Source organism: Pithys albifrons, chromosome 2 (assembly GCF_047495875.1).
Source record: "Pithys albifrons albifrons isolate INPA30051 chromosome 2, PitAlb_v1, whole genome shotgun sequence".
Classification (NCBI taxonomy): Eukaryota; Metazoa; Chordata; class Aves; order Passeriformes; family Thamnophilidae; genus Pithys; species Pithys albifrons.
The window spans coordinates 105,925,342-105,944,920 of NC_092459.1; the positions used below are offsets into that span (position 1 = coordinate 105,925,342).

General features: G+C 43.6%; 1 protein-coding gene across 7 annotated transcripts in view; it reads right to left on the bottom strand.

Moving 5' to 3' along the window:
- MAP4K3 (mitogen-activated protein kinase kinase kinase kinase 3) overlaps positions 1-17,823 on the bottom strand; it is an 80,133-nt gene extending 62,310 nt beyond the window's left edge. For 6 of the 7 annotated variants that reach the window (XR_011700005.1, XM_071581440.1, XM_071581430.1 and 3 more), the window contains exons 1-4: positions 17,053-17,266; positions 8,119-8,176; positions 4,823-4,913; positions 1,978-2,042 (exon numbers count right to left, since the gene is read on the bottom strand). Coding sequence is in view for 6 of the 7 variants with exons in the window: in XM_071581440.1 (XP_071437541.1) it covers positions 1,978-2,042; positions 4,823-4,913; positions 8,119-8,176; positions 17,053-17,175 (337 nt within the window). In the remaining variant the exon portion in view is untranslated. Of the gene's footprint in view, positions 1-1,977; positions 2,043-4,822; positions 4,914-8,118; positions 8,177-17,052; positions 17,267-17,804 lie in introns of those variants that run through there. The other variant, XM_071581449.1, reaches the window with a different exon arrangement.
- Between the last annotated feature and the right edge of the window lie 1,756 nt (positions 17,824-19,579).

A 19,579-nucleotide genomic window follows, 5' to 3' on the forward strand; every position in this document is an offset into this window, starting at 1 on the left:
ACCTGCCCTCTCCTTCCATCCTTCCCACTGCCACACAACCTGCTCTCTCCAGCTTCTCAGCCCTTTTCTGCAATGAGCTGTCAAGCACTGTTGCTCCTGGGCCTGCCACACCAAGCACCTTCTCAAACTCTCCCTGTGAGCAGGTTCAGCAGTTTCTCAAGGGAAGGAAGAGTCTTCCTCTCCCTTCAGGGTCCAACTTCACTCAAATGTCTTAAATGAAAACAGTTAAATTCTGAGCAAATACATAAACCAAACGGCAAGCAAGCCTGTCAGTTGTCCCCCAGGGACTTTGATACTGAAATGAAAAGGGGTTTATGACCAGGAAATACAGTTCTCACTGCAACCTTCTCATGTTTTGCAGAGAAAACAAATACAGAAGTTAGATGGAGTTTCTCAAAGGACGCTGAAGGAGTAGGGAGTTAAGAATGAATCTACATTGAAGAATCTAACTGCTTAGCTTCTACAGACCCATAATATTAATATCATGCAACATACATGTTCAAAACAAGTCTACATCCAACTTCTCTTTTCTGAAAGAGAAGCTTCAAATCACATAAACTATATTTATATTGGCAACCAGTATATGCATATCTAGGCATCTGTGTTTATTTTGAGAAATTTAATTCTGATTAACTTAAATGACATAAAATTCCAAAGGGCTACAGCTGAATTGAAGTAAGATTCTTTAGAATGTAATAAAGGTCAGAAAAGAACCTTCCATTCTAACTAATGGCAGAGAAGTAAAAAATGAGCTGCAACCGGAAACCCCTCCTGTACGGCATCTGTGCAGGCATTTATGTGCCATGAGATCACTTCCTACTCTACAGGTGTTCCACATAACAAAGCCTATTAAACACAGCACGTTTCCCAAAATCAACAAACATGTGAAGGATCGACAAGGCCACATTCAAACGACTATGCCTTGAGCATGGTGTGAACTTGTGAACTGGTGCTTGTTTTAGTTGCACCCAAGTTCAGTAAAAAGCTGTTTATGAGGAGAGGAGATTCTCAAATGTAAAATCTTCAGAGTTCCATTCTGAAAAACAGTACCTGGGAATCACAAAGCCACTACCTCACAGCATATTTCTTTCTTAAACAAGTCTAAATTCCAGGGCAATAAAATCGCTCAAGATAGATTTTGTCTCTTGAAAACTAACAATCAATTTACTAATCTCCTCATTATGCAACAGATTCACAAACAGCCCTTGTTTTTTTGACCACTCACTGCAGCCAAGCCTAAAGCAAATATAAATATACAGGCCACCTTTGCATTTCACATGTCACTCACCCAGCATAAAAAAAAAATAAAAGAGACCCTCATGGAACTACTGCTATACAAAGGATCACTGTTTACAAAGGATCACTGTTTACAAAGGATCACTGTTTACAAAGGATCACTGTTTACAAAGGATCACTGTTTACAAAGGATCACTGTTTACAAAGGATCACTGTTTACAAAGGATCACTGTTTACAAAGGATCACTGTTTACAAAGGATCACTGTTTACAAAGGATCACTGTTTACAAAGGATCACTGTTTACAAAGGACAAGAGCATTCATGCCAATCAATCCACTTAACCAAGTGTCTGTAGGCAGTGGTAAAGATTAGACTAAAACAAAGTTTGAAAGCTCAGAAACAAAACGGCTATGAAGACAACATACCAAGACAACGATTTTTTTATTTTTACAATGTAATATTGTCTAATTTTACAGTCTTTGAAAAGGAGTGATGGGTATATCAACTACTGAAGGATGAAAATAACTTCTGCTTCTTAAAAAAACCCTACTATAGCTGTAATTTTTTTATGAAAACCAAATCTAACTAATTAAATAAAACCATAAGCTAAAATTGACCTTAAATGAATTATTATGGATACTAAATTTAGGTTCCTCCTCTCTAATTCCAAAACACCATACTCATTTCAATTTTTGGAAATAAGATTTACTTAATTTTAAGTAATTAAAGTCTTGACATACCATGATAAATATCCTGTAGAGAGCCACCTCCACAAAACTCCATGCAAATCCATAGCTTGTCTCGTCTGAAAAAGTGAATAAAACCATTCATTAGCTGTCAGATCTGAAAACTGCACCTGTAAAGGATACAACAGAGGACTCAAACTTTGTAAAGCACAACATAACAAGATCTGTATTATTAAAAGTACAAGTCAAATAATGAATATGATTTAATCTTCATGTGATACTTCACTGTTCAAACAGTAACTAATAAAATATCCAAAAATATTCTACTTTAATGGAGCAATAAAAATAGTATTAGTGAAACATTCACAGTTTTTTTGTTGAAACACTTTTCTCAGAGTAGGGAGAAAACAGATGTGGGTTCTTATTTCTTCCTCATTTTCACTTCACTTTTTTCAGAGCATAAGAGTTAACACAAACAAGAAACAAATACAAAACAAAAAGCCATAGAGGTATCTCTCAACTCAACATCTTTCACAACAAATTAAGTGAAACTCTATGGCTTTAGTCAATGCCAGGCAAAGTGGAGTCCATGCTGTAGGGAAGTGCCTGCACAGATGAAGTCTTTTCCTTCAAAATGGGTCAAATTGAAGTTATTTAGTTGTTCTTCCCTTACTAAGGGAATCAAATCAGTTTGATCACTGTACCTCCACAAAAGGTGCTTTCCAAGAACAGACAACAGGCTGAAGAATTCAAAGGTCTCTTTTACTATGAATTCAATTTTCACTTAGTAATTTTCACTGGTAAGACATGTTGTCACAGAAAGGCGTTTTGGAGAGCAGAAATCAGGGACTTGCCTAGTTATTCCTGGCCATCAAAATACTCAGAGAAGAAAAAACCAAAACGACATACATTCACCTTAGAGCAGACTGTAATACAGGACAACCAAAGGAAAGACTGAGAGCTGTTTTGCAGCTTCCTTATGAACCCTAATCTCGGGTTTCTTGCTTTCATAAGGCTCTGTTAGCACAGCTGAGACATTTGTGGACGTGTTTTGGAAGGCAATGATGTAAAGTGCTGAGCTTATGTCCTGAGCTGCAAATTGCAAGTATCTCTCACCAGGAGGTAACAATAGCTGCTGTTCCAAGAAGAACGTCTTTCTTGGATGCCCTCCCCTTTTGTGTCCACATGGCCCTCAAAGCTACACCCCAGCTGCTCCCTCCAGAGGTGGGAAAGGTACTGCTCAAAGATTACAGAACTTATAAGAAATTCCCTGGCTGTTAACTCCATTCATTTCTAGGGGTTGATTAAAGCAATTAAGGTTTTCCACTGAAATAACTGGTCAAGGTCAGACACAGAAGCAAAGTGACTACCTGTGAAAGAGAAGAGAATTAGCAGGGAGAATTGTAAGTGAGAGAGCAGCACTGAGGAGATACTGTCAAGTCCGTTGTTTGTTTCCCACAAGGATGCAGGACTCAGACAACAGCACTGGGGGGACACTGAGCTTACGAAAGCCACTCTTTGCCATATGGCTGCATCCTGTTTGATGCCAACAGCAGCAGCAGCGTGGAAGTGGGAAGAAGCCAGAACAATCTCAGCAGCCTTGGGACAGCAGGAGAGCACCCACAAAGTAAAAGACATGAAGAAGATAAGTCCTGTAAATTCACGCTTTCGCTTACTGGGCACTAACCTCTCAGTGTGCAAAAGCCCTACAGAAAATGAAAAAAGAATGTCAGAGGATCAGAAGAGACTCCTTAATTTCTAATTCCCCTTTTATCACTCTGCCTAAGCGGTCTGAGACAGGTGAAGATCATGTAACACCCAGCAGTAACACTGCACACAGTTGTCTGTCTCCGCAGAGCATGTGCCAAGAGCAGTAAACAAAACAGAGACAGGACCAACAGTACCACCTGATGTCTGCAATTTAACACCTGGGCTAACAGGAAGGCAGACATCCGACTGTGACTGTCTGAAAAAGACCGACGTAAACAGAAGAAATCCATGGGGAACAATACGCTGGTAAGTTGCAAGTAAAAGATAATGTCCGTTGTTCTTAGCATTTAAATATCCTTAGAAAACAAAAGGCAGACGCAGAAAAGTCTCAAAGACAGTGATTTGACTGCCCAGAGGAAAGAGAAGCACTCTAACAAAGAAAGAAGGGGGAACCAAGCAAGAGAATGACAAAAATATAGCATATTTGCCAAAATTTAAGTCTGGGTCTACAAAGGTGTGTTTTGGTATTCTGGGACTAAAGGGAAGCTTTTTTAAAAAGAAAAAGCACCTCCATTGGGAATACAGCATCAGGAGAAGAGGTACCATTTCAATATAAAAATGTTAAAGGAAGTTGAATGCAATAATAATATTTTTTCACATGAAAGTTCAGAAAACCACGAGAAACCGCTTTTTATTAGTTATACTAAGCAATCTATTCCTACTATGACTAGTTAAGAGAAGCAGTTGTAAGACAAATGGAAAAATTTGTCAAGGTCTCTAAAGTGCAAATATTTTCACCTCCAGAAACAAACATAAATGCAACCATCACATTCTGGCCAGAAGTTCATATGCCAGAAAAACAAGACCTTCTACTGAAACAGATCTAAAAGATACTCTAAACACAGTCTCTTCAATAGTGGTCATACTTCCTCTTAATTTTCCACTTAGCTATAAGTGTCAACTCATTTGCAAGGAAATGTGACTACACAGTCACCGTGTGATCTTTCTAAGACTTTTTATAGAGAGACACTAGTAAAACAAACAACTTTTAAAGTAAATGGAAAAAAATAACATACAAGCGGATAATACTTATTTGGTAAATTATGTTTTGCCAAAACCACCTTATAGACCTGTCCTTTACAGGGAGACAGGCATGGATTTTTGAGTGAGCAAAAGAAACAAATTGTACCTGAGATAGCTGCCAAAATAAGCAACAATGTTTGGATGTTTACAGTCTTTCATCATAATGATTTCCTGCTGCACAACAGCAAAATCTTCTCCTGAAAAGCAGAAGAACAAGTATTTTCATTAGCCTGGGTTATACTCACATCTTAACCTTCAGCATATGTTTATAAAAGAAACATTCTGAGTAATTAGGCCCAAGTATCTGCAAGTTTCACAGACACATAAATTGTCTGTAAATCAGTATTTATTAGCAAGGGCTTAGCAACAAGTGTATTTTTAAGTTTCATTCTGGGACAGATGGACCTCACATCTGCTGGTACCTGTTATAACACTGGCCACAGCTCTTTCTAAAGTCCTCATTCTCCCTCAGATCCCTCTGTGACCATATCTATATGCCCTGCCAATAGCTCACGTTCTTAAAGAGACAACAAAGCTTTGTTATTTTTGGCCACATGCCCAATATCCATTAGCTCATCTTCCTGAGCAAAAAAAATCAGTCACCAGTAGGTTGCTGCTGCAACTTTTCAACAGACTCAGCAAGAACATAAATTTATGGACTGTGCACAACTTACGTCCAGATAAAACACTGACACGGATGCGGCTTTTACCTGAGTCTCACTACTTGGTACTGTGGTTGTCCTGGTCTGTCTATAAAAGGCACTTACTGGATGTGTACACAGAGAAAATCATGAAACTGAAAACACAACTGAGACATTTTTATATTGGGAGTGTTGTTTGTAAGTTTAAGAGGGAAGGCAAGAAAAAGGTCAAAAGTAAGAGAATTATGGCAACATATTTGACAGCTTTTTAATTATTAAAATAAATACATGTCAACTGTTCTTTGTCGTTCAGTCTCTGACACTGGGACTGACTCCTCTGAAATTTCTTTAGCCAAAAGGACAAATTATTAACAAATAAGTTCTTCTGAAGTTTCTTTAGTTAACAGACATATAAAATGAACAAAAACCAACTCATTTTTACTAACCTCGAGACCTTTATTGGTGAAACGAGACTGAAGGCCTAAAATAACCATTTAACTTCATTAATAACTTTAAAAGACACTTTAAACAAGCCAAAAAACCAGGAAAATTCAATGTCTGTCACAACGCTCCTTTTAGTGCACTTGAGTATAACTTAAACTGGAAGCCAAAGGGATTGTCTAAAAAGCTGAATATAGACACTAAGCTTCCATATATTGCCACAGTCCAAAAATCAATTCTCAAATATGACTGTGAATAAGTTTCAAAAGAAAAACAATAAATTCAAACAGAACTGACCAAGCTATTCCCTAAGACAATACACTTTAAGTCTCTCCCAGTACACTGACATACTGATGACCCATCCATTAGGTTACTTACAACCAGAAATGTGATATTCCTGGGTATTTTATTTAAGTGATAGCAAATTTCAAATCATAAGCTGAAAGTTAACATCTATCTATATGTGTTGCTGACAGCTTGCTGATATCCTGACTAGACTTTTAAACAGACACTAAAAACCAGAGAAATTATTTTCACATATAGATAGGGACGGCTGTGAAGGTACATGTATCATATGGCCAGACTTCTCCAATGAAGATTTGGGAAGGGCTCTCCCCACGTGCCCTTCCAGCCTGTGCAGTGGATTTTCTACATGAGGCACAGCGAGTGCAGAACTGGCCCCACTGTTTAAGTCCTGAGGTCCATTTGCCACGGCCGAGCGAGCTTGGACAGTGCCAGTGAAATCCTCGGGACTGTCACAGCACCCCGTACTGCCCTGCTGAGCATCCAAGATCTGATGGGATGGGATGGCAGGGAGGCATTGACCTGCCAGGGGACAGTCCCCAATGAGACTCAAACTCAGGTCCTTGGGATTCAGAGTCTGGAGTGCTCTCCTTTACACCTTGGGACTGCCCTGAAAGGACACGACTCCTCCGCTATTTGGCTCATGTTTTCCGTGTATTAAAAATGAACGTAGCATAAAGCCTTAGAGTAACTGCCTAAACATTATTAAGCCTGAGTCTCCACACTCTCCCACAATTAGTAAAACTTTCAAAGAAAGCCAGTGCCACAGTTACAGAAGGTGCCTGCTGCCCATCTGAAGCTGTCAGTGAAACCTTCACTGAAACTGGCAGTGACAACTATAGGGAGAAACCAAGCTCAGGGAGCAAACAGAGGCCAGCCAAAACACACTCTCTGTGCACCACTCAGGTGTCCAAAGGCTGCCACAACTATTTAACTGTAAGAAGCAAGTTGTTCACCCCTTCACCACAGCATGAGGGCAAGTTCCTCCAGCTGCAGCACATCCCTGGCCTCTGCCCACAGCACAACTGTCATGCTCGGCTTAGCTGGACTGAACTCACGTCATGCAAAGCTAAGGACTCCAGCAATGGGAACTGACATAAAAAAAAACAAAGCAGAACTAGACAACAGCATCTGACAGCACAATTTCAGTGTGAATAAAACAAGTGTGGTGAACATACCCTTTCTGAACTACCTAGTAACATACTGTTCTGTCTTGAATTTTTAGATATGCATGCACTGCGAAAACATTTATAATCATTTCCAGAATTTTAAGGAAAAAAAATTTTAAAACTGTACCTTCTTTCTCTTCTTACCCACATACACCTTAAGGACCAAACAAGGTAATTAAAATATTAAACACATACCCCACAACATTAAATCTGGAAATGGAACACCAATAGTTAGAAGCTGAACAAAAAGTCTGGATGTTTTACTTCCCAGATTACTGTCCTCGTGTTCAACAAGCCTGTTATTAACCGAACAGCATTTGCAGGCTGAGAATTGATCTGTAGGGATAGGCATTTTGTGAAATCACAACAGAAGCACAGTTCAAGCATAAATCTAGAAGACAGTAAAGTCCTAATCATAGTCTCCAAATGAATTTCAGGAAATGTCCTTAACTCCCAGATACTAATGTTCAGCTACTATATCACCCTTCTTTTTATTTCTTCCTCTGCTCTTTTTCCCACTGAGTTCTTTTCTGCCTTGCGATCTTCCTCATTTCTTTTGTTCTACAGGTTTTGGTATCACATGGAAAACATTGTACCCAAGACAAAAAACCCTACAACTCTCAGTGAAATTTTAATCAGCTTTCATTTAACTGTTCTCCAATTACATTCTTCCTCTCACATCTTGCTTGTCATGATTGCTATTTTTAGAACAGTGTATTTTTTCCTACAGCAAAAGGCAACAATTATCCCTGCTTTCAATAAGTGGACTCGATTGATTTTGTACGATTGCTATCTTAAACATCAAAGTATTTGGGGTTTGTGGCATATTTCAATTAAGAAACACTTACCTGGTTCTAGTTTTATTACTTTAATTGCTGCTAGCTCACCCGTGTTGACATTTCTAGCCTATAAAAAAAAAAAAAAATATTTAGAGAGCAGAACACAGCAACCAGCTCTGCACTTTCAACTTGACGTTTTCTGACAACATGTAGTCAAAGAGCAGCTGAGATACACAAGGGTTTAACACAGTGAAACCACTTGTGGAGAACACTAGGCAGCTAATTTGTACTGAGAGCTGAAGCTTCAGTCTGCTCAGGAAAGTACAACGCCACACAACACTCCTAAATTATGCAAGTCCTCTGTTGCCGCCCACTGACTTCGGTGGGTCCAGAACCACCACGTGACACCGGACTCAGAGGTCAAACAACAAGCCCAGCGTCTCACCCAGAAGAAGCTTTGGACTTTACCTTATAAGTACATGTTTTTAACCTTAGCCTATGGAGTCAGATGTGTTGTGCCTGGGGCGGCGTTATCTCAGGTTATAAATGTTGTCTATTTGAATAAAGTTGGGATTTGCCTGAACACCATATTGGTGTGTGTGGTCTCCTTTGGACCCATCCGCAACAGTCCTCAGCCACGCTGTGCTTATGTATTAAAATCCGCAAACAAACCAACCACTGAGAGACTGACTGAAAAGCAGGTTAACACACACGGGTCTCACAGCAGCCAATCGGGGCCCAGGGGCAATCAAGGGCTGTACCCCACAGCGCGTGTGACCAAGACTACCAGAAAAGCAATGCAACACTTCCTGATGATTTCACTACATGCCCCTTGGTCCTTACTCTCTGCCAGTAACAGCATCCTCCCCTTGCTGCAAGGGTGCAAAAAAGCAAGTCAGCGACAAAGCAGTTAGGAAGCATTGCCCTCAAAACATTCCCTTGGGATACACAGCAGCTCTGAGGCCCAACTGCAGCAGCAATGACTCAGGAGCTTCACTGCATCTTGTACAGGGTTTTGTCCTGCTAAGGCCTCCTTTCCACTGAGCAAGGAAGTTATATTTTTAAAAAGCCATTAAGAAGCAACATAAATTATTATAACAATGATTTCTCTTCTACAACTGTTACATTCGACTTCTAACTGAAAACCATGAAGCCATTTGCCCTGTGCTTTCAGCTATTCCTGTGCCACTGCTGTGAGGAGCAGGCAACAAAGCTGCTTCCCAGCACTCAAGCAGCAGCTCCTGAGGGATGCCCAGCTACAGCCTCTTCTTGTCCCAAGGGAGGCCTGGTACCCACAGCAGCACTGTGCTGGGCCACAAAATGCAGTGCCCACTCCACCCCCTACACAAAGGGTGACACCAGCCCTGCTTTTGCAAAGGCCAGAGTTGCAGAACTTACAGATGTAGCCAGGGGCCCACCTTTTTAGTTGATAAGGGTCTCATTTAAGTCACTTTAGGAACTCAAGAACTCTCACCTTTTATTGACTGGCCATGAGACTCATCAAATACCTCTTTATATGGCAGCTTGAGACCTTGCTGTGGAACCGTAAGTGGAAGGAAAAATAGAACTAAGACTATAAAAAGTAACCAGTAATAAAGTCTGGAAATAAACGCAGTGGGTATTCCTGTGTTTAGAGATCTACCCAACTCATTCCCAGCACAGCTGATCTCAAACCTCTCACTGTTCTTTGGTGTGGCAACGCTTTGCTGCAATACCAGGAGCATCAGCATTTGCAAATAATTTGCAGGCAGAGGGTGCTGAAACCAGCGAGAATACTGTAAAAGTCAAAAAGTAGACCCAACTCAATTGTCTATGGAAAAAACAGTTAAAAAGTAAATTTTCTCTGGCAGCCTTCCCTGTAGGTCATTATTTGCCCACCCCACCAATGGCAGCAGTGTCTCCATTCATCACTGGTAGAAAAAAGACAGTAAGAACAGCAAAAACGGCAGTTCCTTTTATCTGTACCAGAAAGTAAAGGCAACACATGAGAAAGTGGCACCACTGAAGCAAGAGTCAGGATTTTTACTCCTTACTTCTCATCTCAACATATTCTCTTCATAGCATGAAACAAACACAGAGACAAAATGTCCATGAATCAAACATCAACAATTTTTATCCTCCAAGATAAACAAGAAAAAATAATGAATCAGAGAATTATAGATTCGATTGGGTTGAAAAAGACCTCCAACATCATCAAGTCCAGCCCTTGGTCCAACTCCGATCCATTTATCAGATCATGGCACTCAGTGCCACATCCAATCTCAGTTTAAAAACCTCCAAGGATGGTGAATCCACCACCTCTCTGGGCAGGCCATTCCAATGCCTGATTACTCTCTCTGGAAAGAATTTTTTTCTCATCTCCAACTTAAATTTCCCCTCCAGAGCTTGAGCCCATGCCCCCTTGTCCTATTGCTGACTGCCTGGGAACTTTAACAAAGACCTGTTATCATCAGAGAGTCTTGTTAATATTTACAGTCTTGCTTTAGGGCAACTTATAAGATAATCAATGAGATACATCTGTAGTGGATACAAGTGAGGAGATCCTGAAGCTACACATTCCGTGCAGAGCTGCAAAGCGCAAGCCACTATGCAAAAATTTCACAGGCCTCAGAGACATTGCTAGTAATTTTTAGTTTTATTTATTTTTAACAATACTGCATTCAGCTGTCAGGAATTTGTTTCTCTGACTATGGCTCCACAGGTCACTAACTTTTGTAGAGTACTGTGGTAACAAAACCAAGATAGAAGGTGGGATTGAGCTAGTGACAATTTCAAAACAAATTTGATTAAAACATATGAGATACTCATCACAAGTCTTACATGGTGGTGGTGTCCAAAAAAACTTATCACTAGTAAGCAGACAAATCTGCAGATCCATCAGAAGCAAGACACATAAAATGCCAAAAAAAGAAACAGTCAGAGCAGCTGCCAGCCATGCCAAACCTGTACTCCCCAATACCTCAGGACTGATTCAGCTGCCTCCCATTGCAAAGGGAGTTCATCTTCAATGTCATGTTTCCAAACACTGTTCAAATGGTGGTCAGGAAAGCACAAATGTTGTGTCTTTTCACTTTCAGATTAGGCATTTCTTCCTTCCTTCAGCACCAGCAGTGGTGGGAGTCTTCAGCCAGCTGGCCATTCTCTAGACCAGAACCTGCCCAACCTTAGGAAATCCAGAAAGGAGGAACAAAGCCTGACTTAATGCAGGTCACCAATGCCTCCAGCAACAGCGAGCTACCCACTGCCTAAGGGCGTAGATCAGTAAAACATGACTCCAAGTCGAGAATCTGAGTAAGTTATAACTTAGCATCCTGTTCCATTTGGGCTATCAGCTTTGAAGGTATTGTCAAAAGCAGGAATGTGAATTGCCTTTGTTAATCTAAGTATATAAAAAGATTATTCTGATTGCAGTGACACAAGGGTTCCTTGCAAAGGCTAAGGATGAGAACAAGGTGCCCCTTTTACTAGATCTTTAACACCTTTCAAATCATCAGCTGTGAAACAATTCCTCATCCAAGCTCACATAAATGAGAGACTCAGAATGACCAAAGTACTGTATGGTTTTCAACGCCTTTCAGAGCTGGAGCCCACTCAGAATTTCGGGGTGTTTGTGTACAAACCACACAGCACCTCAGGATGTGGAGGACACTACCTTAGGTTTTTATTTACGAAAATCACAATGAAGTTGCCAATTGCTCATGGGTTTTGAGACCAGAGAATCAAAAACTAGTAGGTAGGCGAAGAACAACTTCAAAAAAGTACTTTCGAGCCCACAAAATGCAAACAAAATTTTGAAGATGCTCAGTAAGAAAATGTGTATTCATTTTTTGTTTCCACTTGCACTGTAACTGCTCTAACTCCCAGCCTTTGCGATGTTGAGGTTTACAGAATCCAACCCCGTTTCCACAAGCAGGATCCTTCAACCACTTCCTTCAAACACAGATTTCACTATGTCAGTGGGAATGCATTACACAGGTATTCAAGAGGCAAGATTGGCCCACAATGCCTGCACCGACCTGTAGGCACTTTATTAAACGTGTACAGCATCTACAGACAACGTCTGCTCTTGAAAAGGATAGAAGGATCCTAATTCTATCAGCAGTTAAAAGAATGATACTCTTCCAGAGATCCAGACTGCCATACAGGGAGAAGTTCCAAAAATTCCACCAGCTGCCAGCTCAAGCTAAAGAAGCACTACACAATTAAACAGGAAATAATTACTAGTGCGTCTGTGACAACAGTAAGATATCAGATAAAGATGTTACATAAAAATTGCCATGATTTAGAAATAAAAGCTAAAAAAGTCAGGTTTTGTTTTTACTCTGTTATACAAAAATTTATTAACTAAAATGCTTCAGAATTGAAAGACCTTACTACTCTGAAATAGAGAAGAGCAATGGAGTGAGGAAGCGTTTTGATGTGCTCTAGTTGGGAATCACCAGCCAAGCAGATGAGCATGGTGTATGTCTGAGAAGCAGGGAAAGCAGAAAAGGAGGAGGAAGGACAGTATTTAGCACTAATATATGCTGCTTCATAAGGAGAGGTTTGTGCAGCTGAATCTATAGAAATGTAAAATCCAAGAAGATAAATCTCTTGACAAGTTCATATTTGTCCTTCAAATGGGAACTGGTAATACAAAGCAGTGTTACATACACTGCAACAGAAACCAAGGCAAAAAGAAAAGTAAGACAACAACAACAACAAGGGTTTCCGGTTTTGACCACTTCCTGTGTAAACTGTTGAACAAAATGATTTCTAAACAAGTTACTGCTTTATGGGATAACTGATTCCAGGGTACAAACACGCTTCCTGAGCCTGATTAGCTGTGCTCTTCAGGAAAACACAACCAAGCAGCTACCCAGCCCTCTTGCTTCCAGCCTTTCTCAAACTCTCAGAATGTCCCTACCCGAAAATAGTTAAATTTCCACATTCTGTTAGAAAGTGTGATACCACAATCTGACAGAGTGACAATTTTAGAAAGCAATGCTTTGATAAAGTTGATGTTAAACAAAAAGAACTGAAACTATGACAAACAAAAACCTCTGTGCAAGGTACAGATTATTGGTTAAGGAAACCACAGTCAAAAAAACCTAAGCCTTGTAGTTCTTACTCAGTGCAGTAAAACCAGGATGGCAAAACATCCACCCCGCTCTCTGCCTACCTGACAGGCTTCAAAAGTCAATTAAAGCTGATTAGAGAGACCTTTCAAAACATAGACATTTACTTCTAACGAAGTCATAAAAAGCTTCAAAAATTGTAATGTCAATCAGGAAGAAAGGAAGACTAAAATGACTATCAAAAAGCACACGACTAAAAGGCACAGCTTCAAGATTTCAGAAGCAGCAAAATATAGAAGAATCACGCCTGGATCACCCCAAGAAAGAGGAGCACAGGCATACACTTACTGAGAAGAGATCTGTGGGTAGGACACTGCAAAATTGAAGTTCATCAAAATTCAGGTTCATCTGACGTGGAGACATTCTCTTCCAGCCACACACAGAAGCTCCATCAGCAACCAGACGTGCCAAAACACGGATGGCAGCAGAAAGCAGTGACAGCCACTAGGTGTTCCCCAGAGATACCCGCAGAATCTTAAGGTTTCAGCATAAAGCAGTTGAGCCAGTGGATAAATGACTGCCCTCACCAAAACCAACTTCCCTGTAAAAGGGCTGGGGAACAGAAAAAACAGGCTTTTCTTTTTTAAAAATAAGACCTCGACCAAAGCACACCCCAACAAGTTCTGTGTCTTCCTTTGATAAACAAGGAAGATCACCTCAGAACACACTCAAACTATGCGCAGTTACTACCAAAACCAAAGGCATTAGAATGGAGGCAAACAGGAAACGTAATAATGTGGCCTCTATCAGAAAACCCTGTGCAGGACTTTTAACCCAGACTTTAAAAGAATGGCACAACCTACAGAGAGCCTGGGACTAGGGATGATTAGAATGGCAATTCCGTACTAAGAGACAGAAAAGTCTTCTTAAATGAGAGAAGGATAAATGCAGAGCAAATGAAATTAAGAAACTAACTCGTTTAGGTCTAGGAATATTTCCTGAAATGGAGCAGGACTGGACTGTATCGCTGTTTCACAACCAAAAAACTAACTCTTACAGTTTGCTGACCACCTTTCACAACTAAATTCTTTGCAACAGTGAAACACAGAAACAGAAAGACAAAAATGACCCACACAACAACATAATTAAAGGGATACATAAAGAACTAAGCAAATCAGATAACACTTCATCTCCTACAACAAATTTGCAACTGGTGCTAGTTAGAATATACACATGAGTATGAGTATTTGACTATGAGTATTTGATAGAGCTAAGGGCATGAACAAGTTATCCATTACCTTTCTTGTGATGAATCCATTATATTTTGCTCAGAGGACTCTCTGAAAGCTGAACTTTGGTGGGAGTGCAGGTTTGTAAAATACTGGCTTAAGCCAAAAATCTGGGTTGGCTGTGCCCTGGCATGTGAGTGCAAGAGCAGGACTCACAGCAGCAAAATTGTATCCACTTTCTGCTTCCCTTCCAATCTCTGTAGTTCAGTCCACACCATGGGTTCTTTATGTCATATTTAATAAGCTTCAGAACAGACTCTGCTTCTCTTTTTTTAAAAAATATATATAATTTATGTTTTTAAAGAAAACAAACATTTAAACCATGTCCTGTTATAGCTCAGTTCAACTAAAAGAGAGTAAGGGAAGTAGAAAGCAGGTTACAGAAAAGTCAGCATTTAGCAGGACTGTTAGCTTATTGAGGCAATAATCCCTACCTGCTAACAGCAGAAATAATCCCCTACATGGCTCTCCCTGCTAAGGGGGGAAATCAGTTATTACAGCTTGAAGGTGCTCAAGTACATGCAGTGCTTGGAACCAAACTGCTGAAATCCCCCAATGATGAGCACCAGCATCTGGTGGCTGATTTCAACTTCACACAGTTATTTCATCAACCACAAAGTTCACAGAGAGGTAACAGGCTGAAGGCAAATAAAGATGCTTTATGAAGCCCCCTCCCCAAATATAACATAAAGCCTTAGTAAGCTCACATGTGAATGACACTTCAGAATATATCACTACTTTTTTTGTCACACTAAAAGTAACTGGCTTTCATTGTTATTTTTGGGCTACTTTCATGCTCTACTTTAAAGACACCTCGGGCAAGACCTTACCTTAAAATGAAACAGGCAAAAAGCAACTCTCACTTTCTCCAAGCTGCCCACAACCTAATCAGAAAGCACTGACCTCCAGCCTAGAAAAAATAATTATAAACCAGCCTAGTGTATCCTGGTCCCTGTATCTCACCTGTAACAGGCAGACTGTAAACATTAACAAATCCACTCTGAGGCAGGGAGAGAACTTCTGTGCCTCAAACAAAAATAGTCACAAGCAGTGCTGAGCACTGGCCACCCATAGAGCACCAAACTGAGGCTAGTGCAATGAAGTATGATCATCAAGAAAACCTTCACAAATCCAGTTAAACTTCACAGCTTTCAGATACACAGTACTATTGCATATGGAAGTATTCCAAACTCTATAGCTGGAGATAACAAAATTAAACCATGAAGGCTTGGTTAATTCACATCCATTAAAATCACATACAGAGCACTTTAAAAAATCTGATTGATAAGGTATCAGAGAATCAGTGTGCCAATTACAAACTGCAACAGAAAGAGACATGCACATCAAGGCACAGTTTGCAGAAAAAAAAACCCCAGAGCACAAGGCAAGTAGACTTGTCGAAGTAAAACATCAGCATAGTACACAAACACTCAAAGAAAGCTGGCAAGGTAGGACAAACACCACAATCAATTAAACAATTAATTAAGCAGGGAGTTAGCACACTAAGAGTACAGTAACAAGGGGATTTAGGTCTGAAACTTCCATAACCTTTAAGCGAGATGAGATTAAACGAAAATCACCCCAACCCAAACAACACTAGGCACATCCACTTAGAGTGAAGGGCAGTATTAGCACCAGTTCTGTGCACTTCAAATTGTGGAATGGCTCTACATGTCTCCCTCCAGTCCTGCCTACCAACACAAGTGTCCTTAAACACACGTGCACACCCTATGATGACAAATACAGGCCAGAAGATGCTTGCAAAGCACACGGCTCAAGCAATGCTTCCACCAGGCTGCTCGTGACAAACTTCAATTCTCCCCGCTGTTCTAACACCAACCAGGAGCAGGAAACAACCGGGGATATCCTACCCCAAGAAGAGGCTGCCACATCCAACAGCAACGGTTCAGCTGGTTATGCAAATAAGAATATACACTGCAAAGCAGGGGAAAATGTCAAAGTACATTACAAAGCATCCCCAACACCTAAAGTTATGTTCAGCTGCTTTTGCTTTAGCTTCGAGTTTTCTACGTTTGCTTAAGTTAGGACAAAACCCCGAAGAGACGATCCTAAGGACACCACTTTGCCCTCTGACCGCTCAGCCTCACACCGACACCAGCACTACACGCCCGTGTTCCCACCCAAGACAACGACGGAAGCAGCAGCCGGGACGAACAGCCCCGTTCGCCTTCAGGCACACGACTTCAAGCAGCATTTGGGCTGGAACCAAGCGAGAAAAGTTCCCACAGCCCTACAGTCCCCGGCCCGCTCTGGAAGGGACCAGATCCCAAATTCCGCCCGTGGAACAACCCCCCGAGCCGGCACCAGCAGCAGCGGCCAGGGCCGGCTGCGAGGCGGCTCCAGGGCCGCCGGAACAGCACCAGTCCCGCACGCACCCGCGTCTGCCAGGCTGGGCCGCGGCCGGGCCGGCGCAGGGCGGGGGCAGCGGCGGCCGGGCCGGGGCGGCGGGTCAGACCCCGCCGGAGCGGGGGCGGCCTAGCTGCTCTCGGAAGGGCCGGGGGGGCGGGGGCGACGGAAGCCCCCCGAGATTTTAGAGGAGGCGCTGGCCAGGCTGCATGACAGCGGAGCCCGCCGCCATGGGGAGAGAAAGGGACAGAGGGACAAACCCCCCGGTCACACCGCGGTGCTGCGTCCACCTTGTAGACGTCGCCGTAGGTGCCGCTGCCGATGCGCTGGATGAGCTCGAAGTCCTCCTGCGGGTTGCGCCGGGACAGGTCGCACACCCGCCCGCCGCCGCCGCCCCCGCCGCCGCCGCTCATGGTGCCAGCGACCTCCCGGGCCCTGGGCCGGGGGAGGAGACGCGGAGCGAACGCGACGGCACCAAGCACTCACCGCCCCCCCACCGCCCGCCCCGCCAACATGGCGCCCGCCGCCGCTCTGCGCAGGCGCGGGGCCGTGCCCGCCCTATTCTACGGGACAGCTCCGCGCCTGCGCGCTCGGTGCTGGGTGGGGCGTCCGGTGTGCGCGGGGCCCGCCCGGGTATCACCCACGGGTGCAGCGGCGCCGCCGCAGCGGTAGCGGCGCGTCCCGGCCTGGCCCGGAGCCCGGCCCCTGGGCCCGGAGCCCGGCCCGGCCTAGAGACAGCGCCCGAGCAGGCAGCCGGGCTCTTGGCACGAGAGCCGCGGTTCAGGCGCAGCTGAGGGCTCGCAGGCGGGACCTCCCGCAGCACCCGGAACCCAAAGACCGCCTCCGCTGACTCCGGTGTCTGTCCCCGGCTCTCCAGCTTGGAACGGAGCGTTTGCCCTCGCCTGGGTGCGTGGGAACCCAGCGGGCGGAACTGGGAAGTCGCTGCAAGCCTAGTGTTGTCCGGTTACCCACAGGCTCTAGCGGTAGATCCCGCGGGAGGTCCCGGCGCCCTTGCTGGCTCCCGGGGGGATATCTGCCTTACCCCCAGCGGGACATGGGAACCCGGCCAGTCCCCTGCACCACTGGCACAGCCTCTGCACACGCAGCCAGTGCTCTCTGGTTGGACAACATCATCTTCCTCTCGTCCGTGGGGCGGCTTCCTCTTATTTTGTGGCTTTTCGGAGCACTGTGCACGCCCCCATGGGATGAAGCTTGAGCCCCCACTCGCACTAATGCTGCCAGTGTAAGACTTTCGCTCCCATCTTGCTCATACGTGTCCAGCATGGAGGAGGCACATGGGTCCTTGCTTCATCCCTGTGCTCCCCACCACCTTTGCGTAGGGAGCAAGCACCAGACGGCTGTGGGAACCCTCCTCCCCAGATGTGCAGCCCCTGAAGTTGTGTGGTGACTGAGTCCTAGAGCACCTCTTGGGCTCTGTCCCAGTGAATCAGGCACAGCTTTTCCCACCACACTTCTGCTGCCAGTGACTGATGGGTGAAATAAAAAGAGTATCGTGAGGGGGAACTTTGGGCGCAAAAATGCACCACCTGCTTGCTGCCCCTGCCAGCTTTGCCAAAGGTGTTGGTAAGGGAACTTCCCTCTCCCCTGAGACGGTATGTTGTGACAGGGGGCTGGGCATGGCCCCATTTCAGTGTGTGATTATCAGAGCAGAAGACAAGTTGAGAAGCGTGAGAGCTCTGGCAGGTGATGCCTGTGAAATTGCATATCCTCCATCAGTGTGTTTTTCCCTCCAGCCACCCTGGGCTGTGCATTCCTGTCCTTGGCTTTGTTTTTGTGACCTTTGCTCTCTCAAGCAAAATGGTCTCCAACCTGCCAGATTCAAATTGAGATTCAGACATCAGTAATTTTACCTCAGACTTGAATGAGGTTTTTGGGGCACACTTTGCTGCTTTCTGCTGTGGAAGCACCAGAACAAGCAACAGGCACAGATTAGCTGGACAGGGCTGCTACAGATGCTCCAAGAGCCAATCCAGGGAGACTGGGCTCTGTGACAAGTCAAGAGTAGCAGCAGCTCTGAGTAAGTTACAGATGGAAATGCCAAAGAATTAGAGCTCTGTCTGGAAAGGCTAATAGTCATCCTGCTGGGGAGAGCTGACAACCTTGTCACCCTCCTGCTCTTGCCTCTCAGTCTTCATTTCTGTCTGGTTAGAGAGGAACTGGCTTATAGTTATTCCCATATTATGTTCTTGCCAAATTTTGCTTTGGTAGAAATGGTTATGAATGAAGCAAGCAGGATTATTTTCCCCCTCCTGCTCTCTATCCATGATAGCTGCTTGCTCTTCCTCTGCTCTTGTGAAAACACCCTGGGAGTGTCTGTGTCCCTTCTCTTCGGTAAGAGAGATGGAGCTGAGAGATGTGCCTTCCACTGTCTTCAGAAACAGGTCAGATTAAATTAGTGCCAGGCATCATTTGCTTTCCCAAGCCTTGAGAAGACTTCTCTCAGTTCTCTTTTTCTTCCTATTCCTTAGACATGGCTATGGTAGGGCAGAGAAGCCACATGCTGCAGAGAGGCAGGCTGGGCTCATCTTCAACACTGCTGAGGAAGGTCAAATGAATTCCATAGAAGTGCATTTGGGTATTAAACATTATTGTGAGAGTTCAGCCAGTGCCAATTGCTTTAAGAATTCTGGTTCCTTCAGAGATCACGAGCCCCAGCTGCAGTCAGTGGCACCCCACAGCCACAAAATATACCCTGCTGAGGCTGGATGCCTTGTTTCCAGCAGTGCTTATGACCCTTCCATCCTGTTGCCGGGGTTTGTGCAGCTGCTGCTTAGATCCAAAATGCCACTTTGTGCT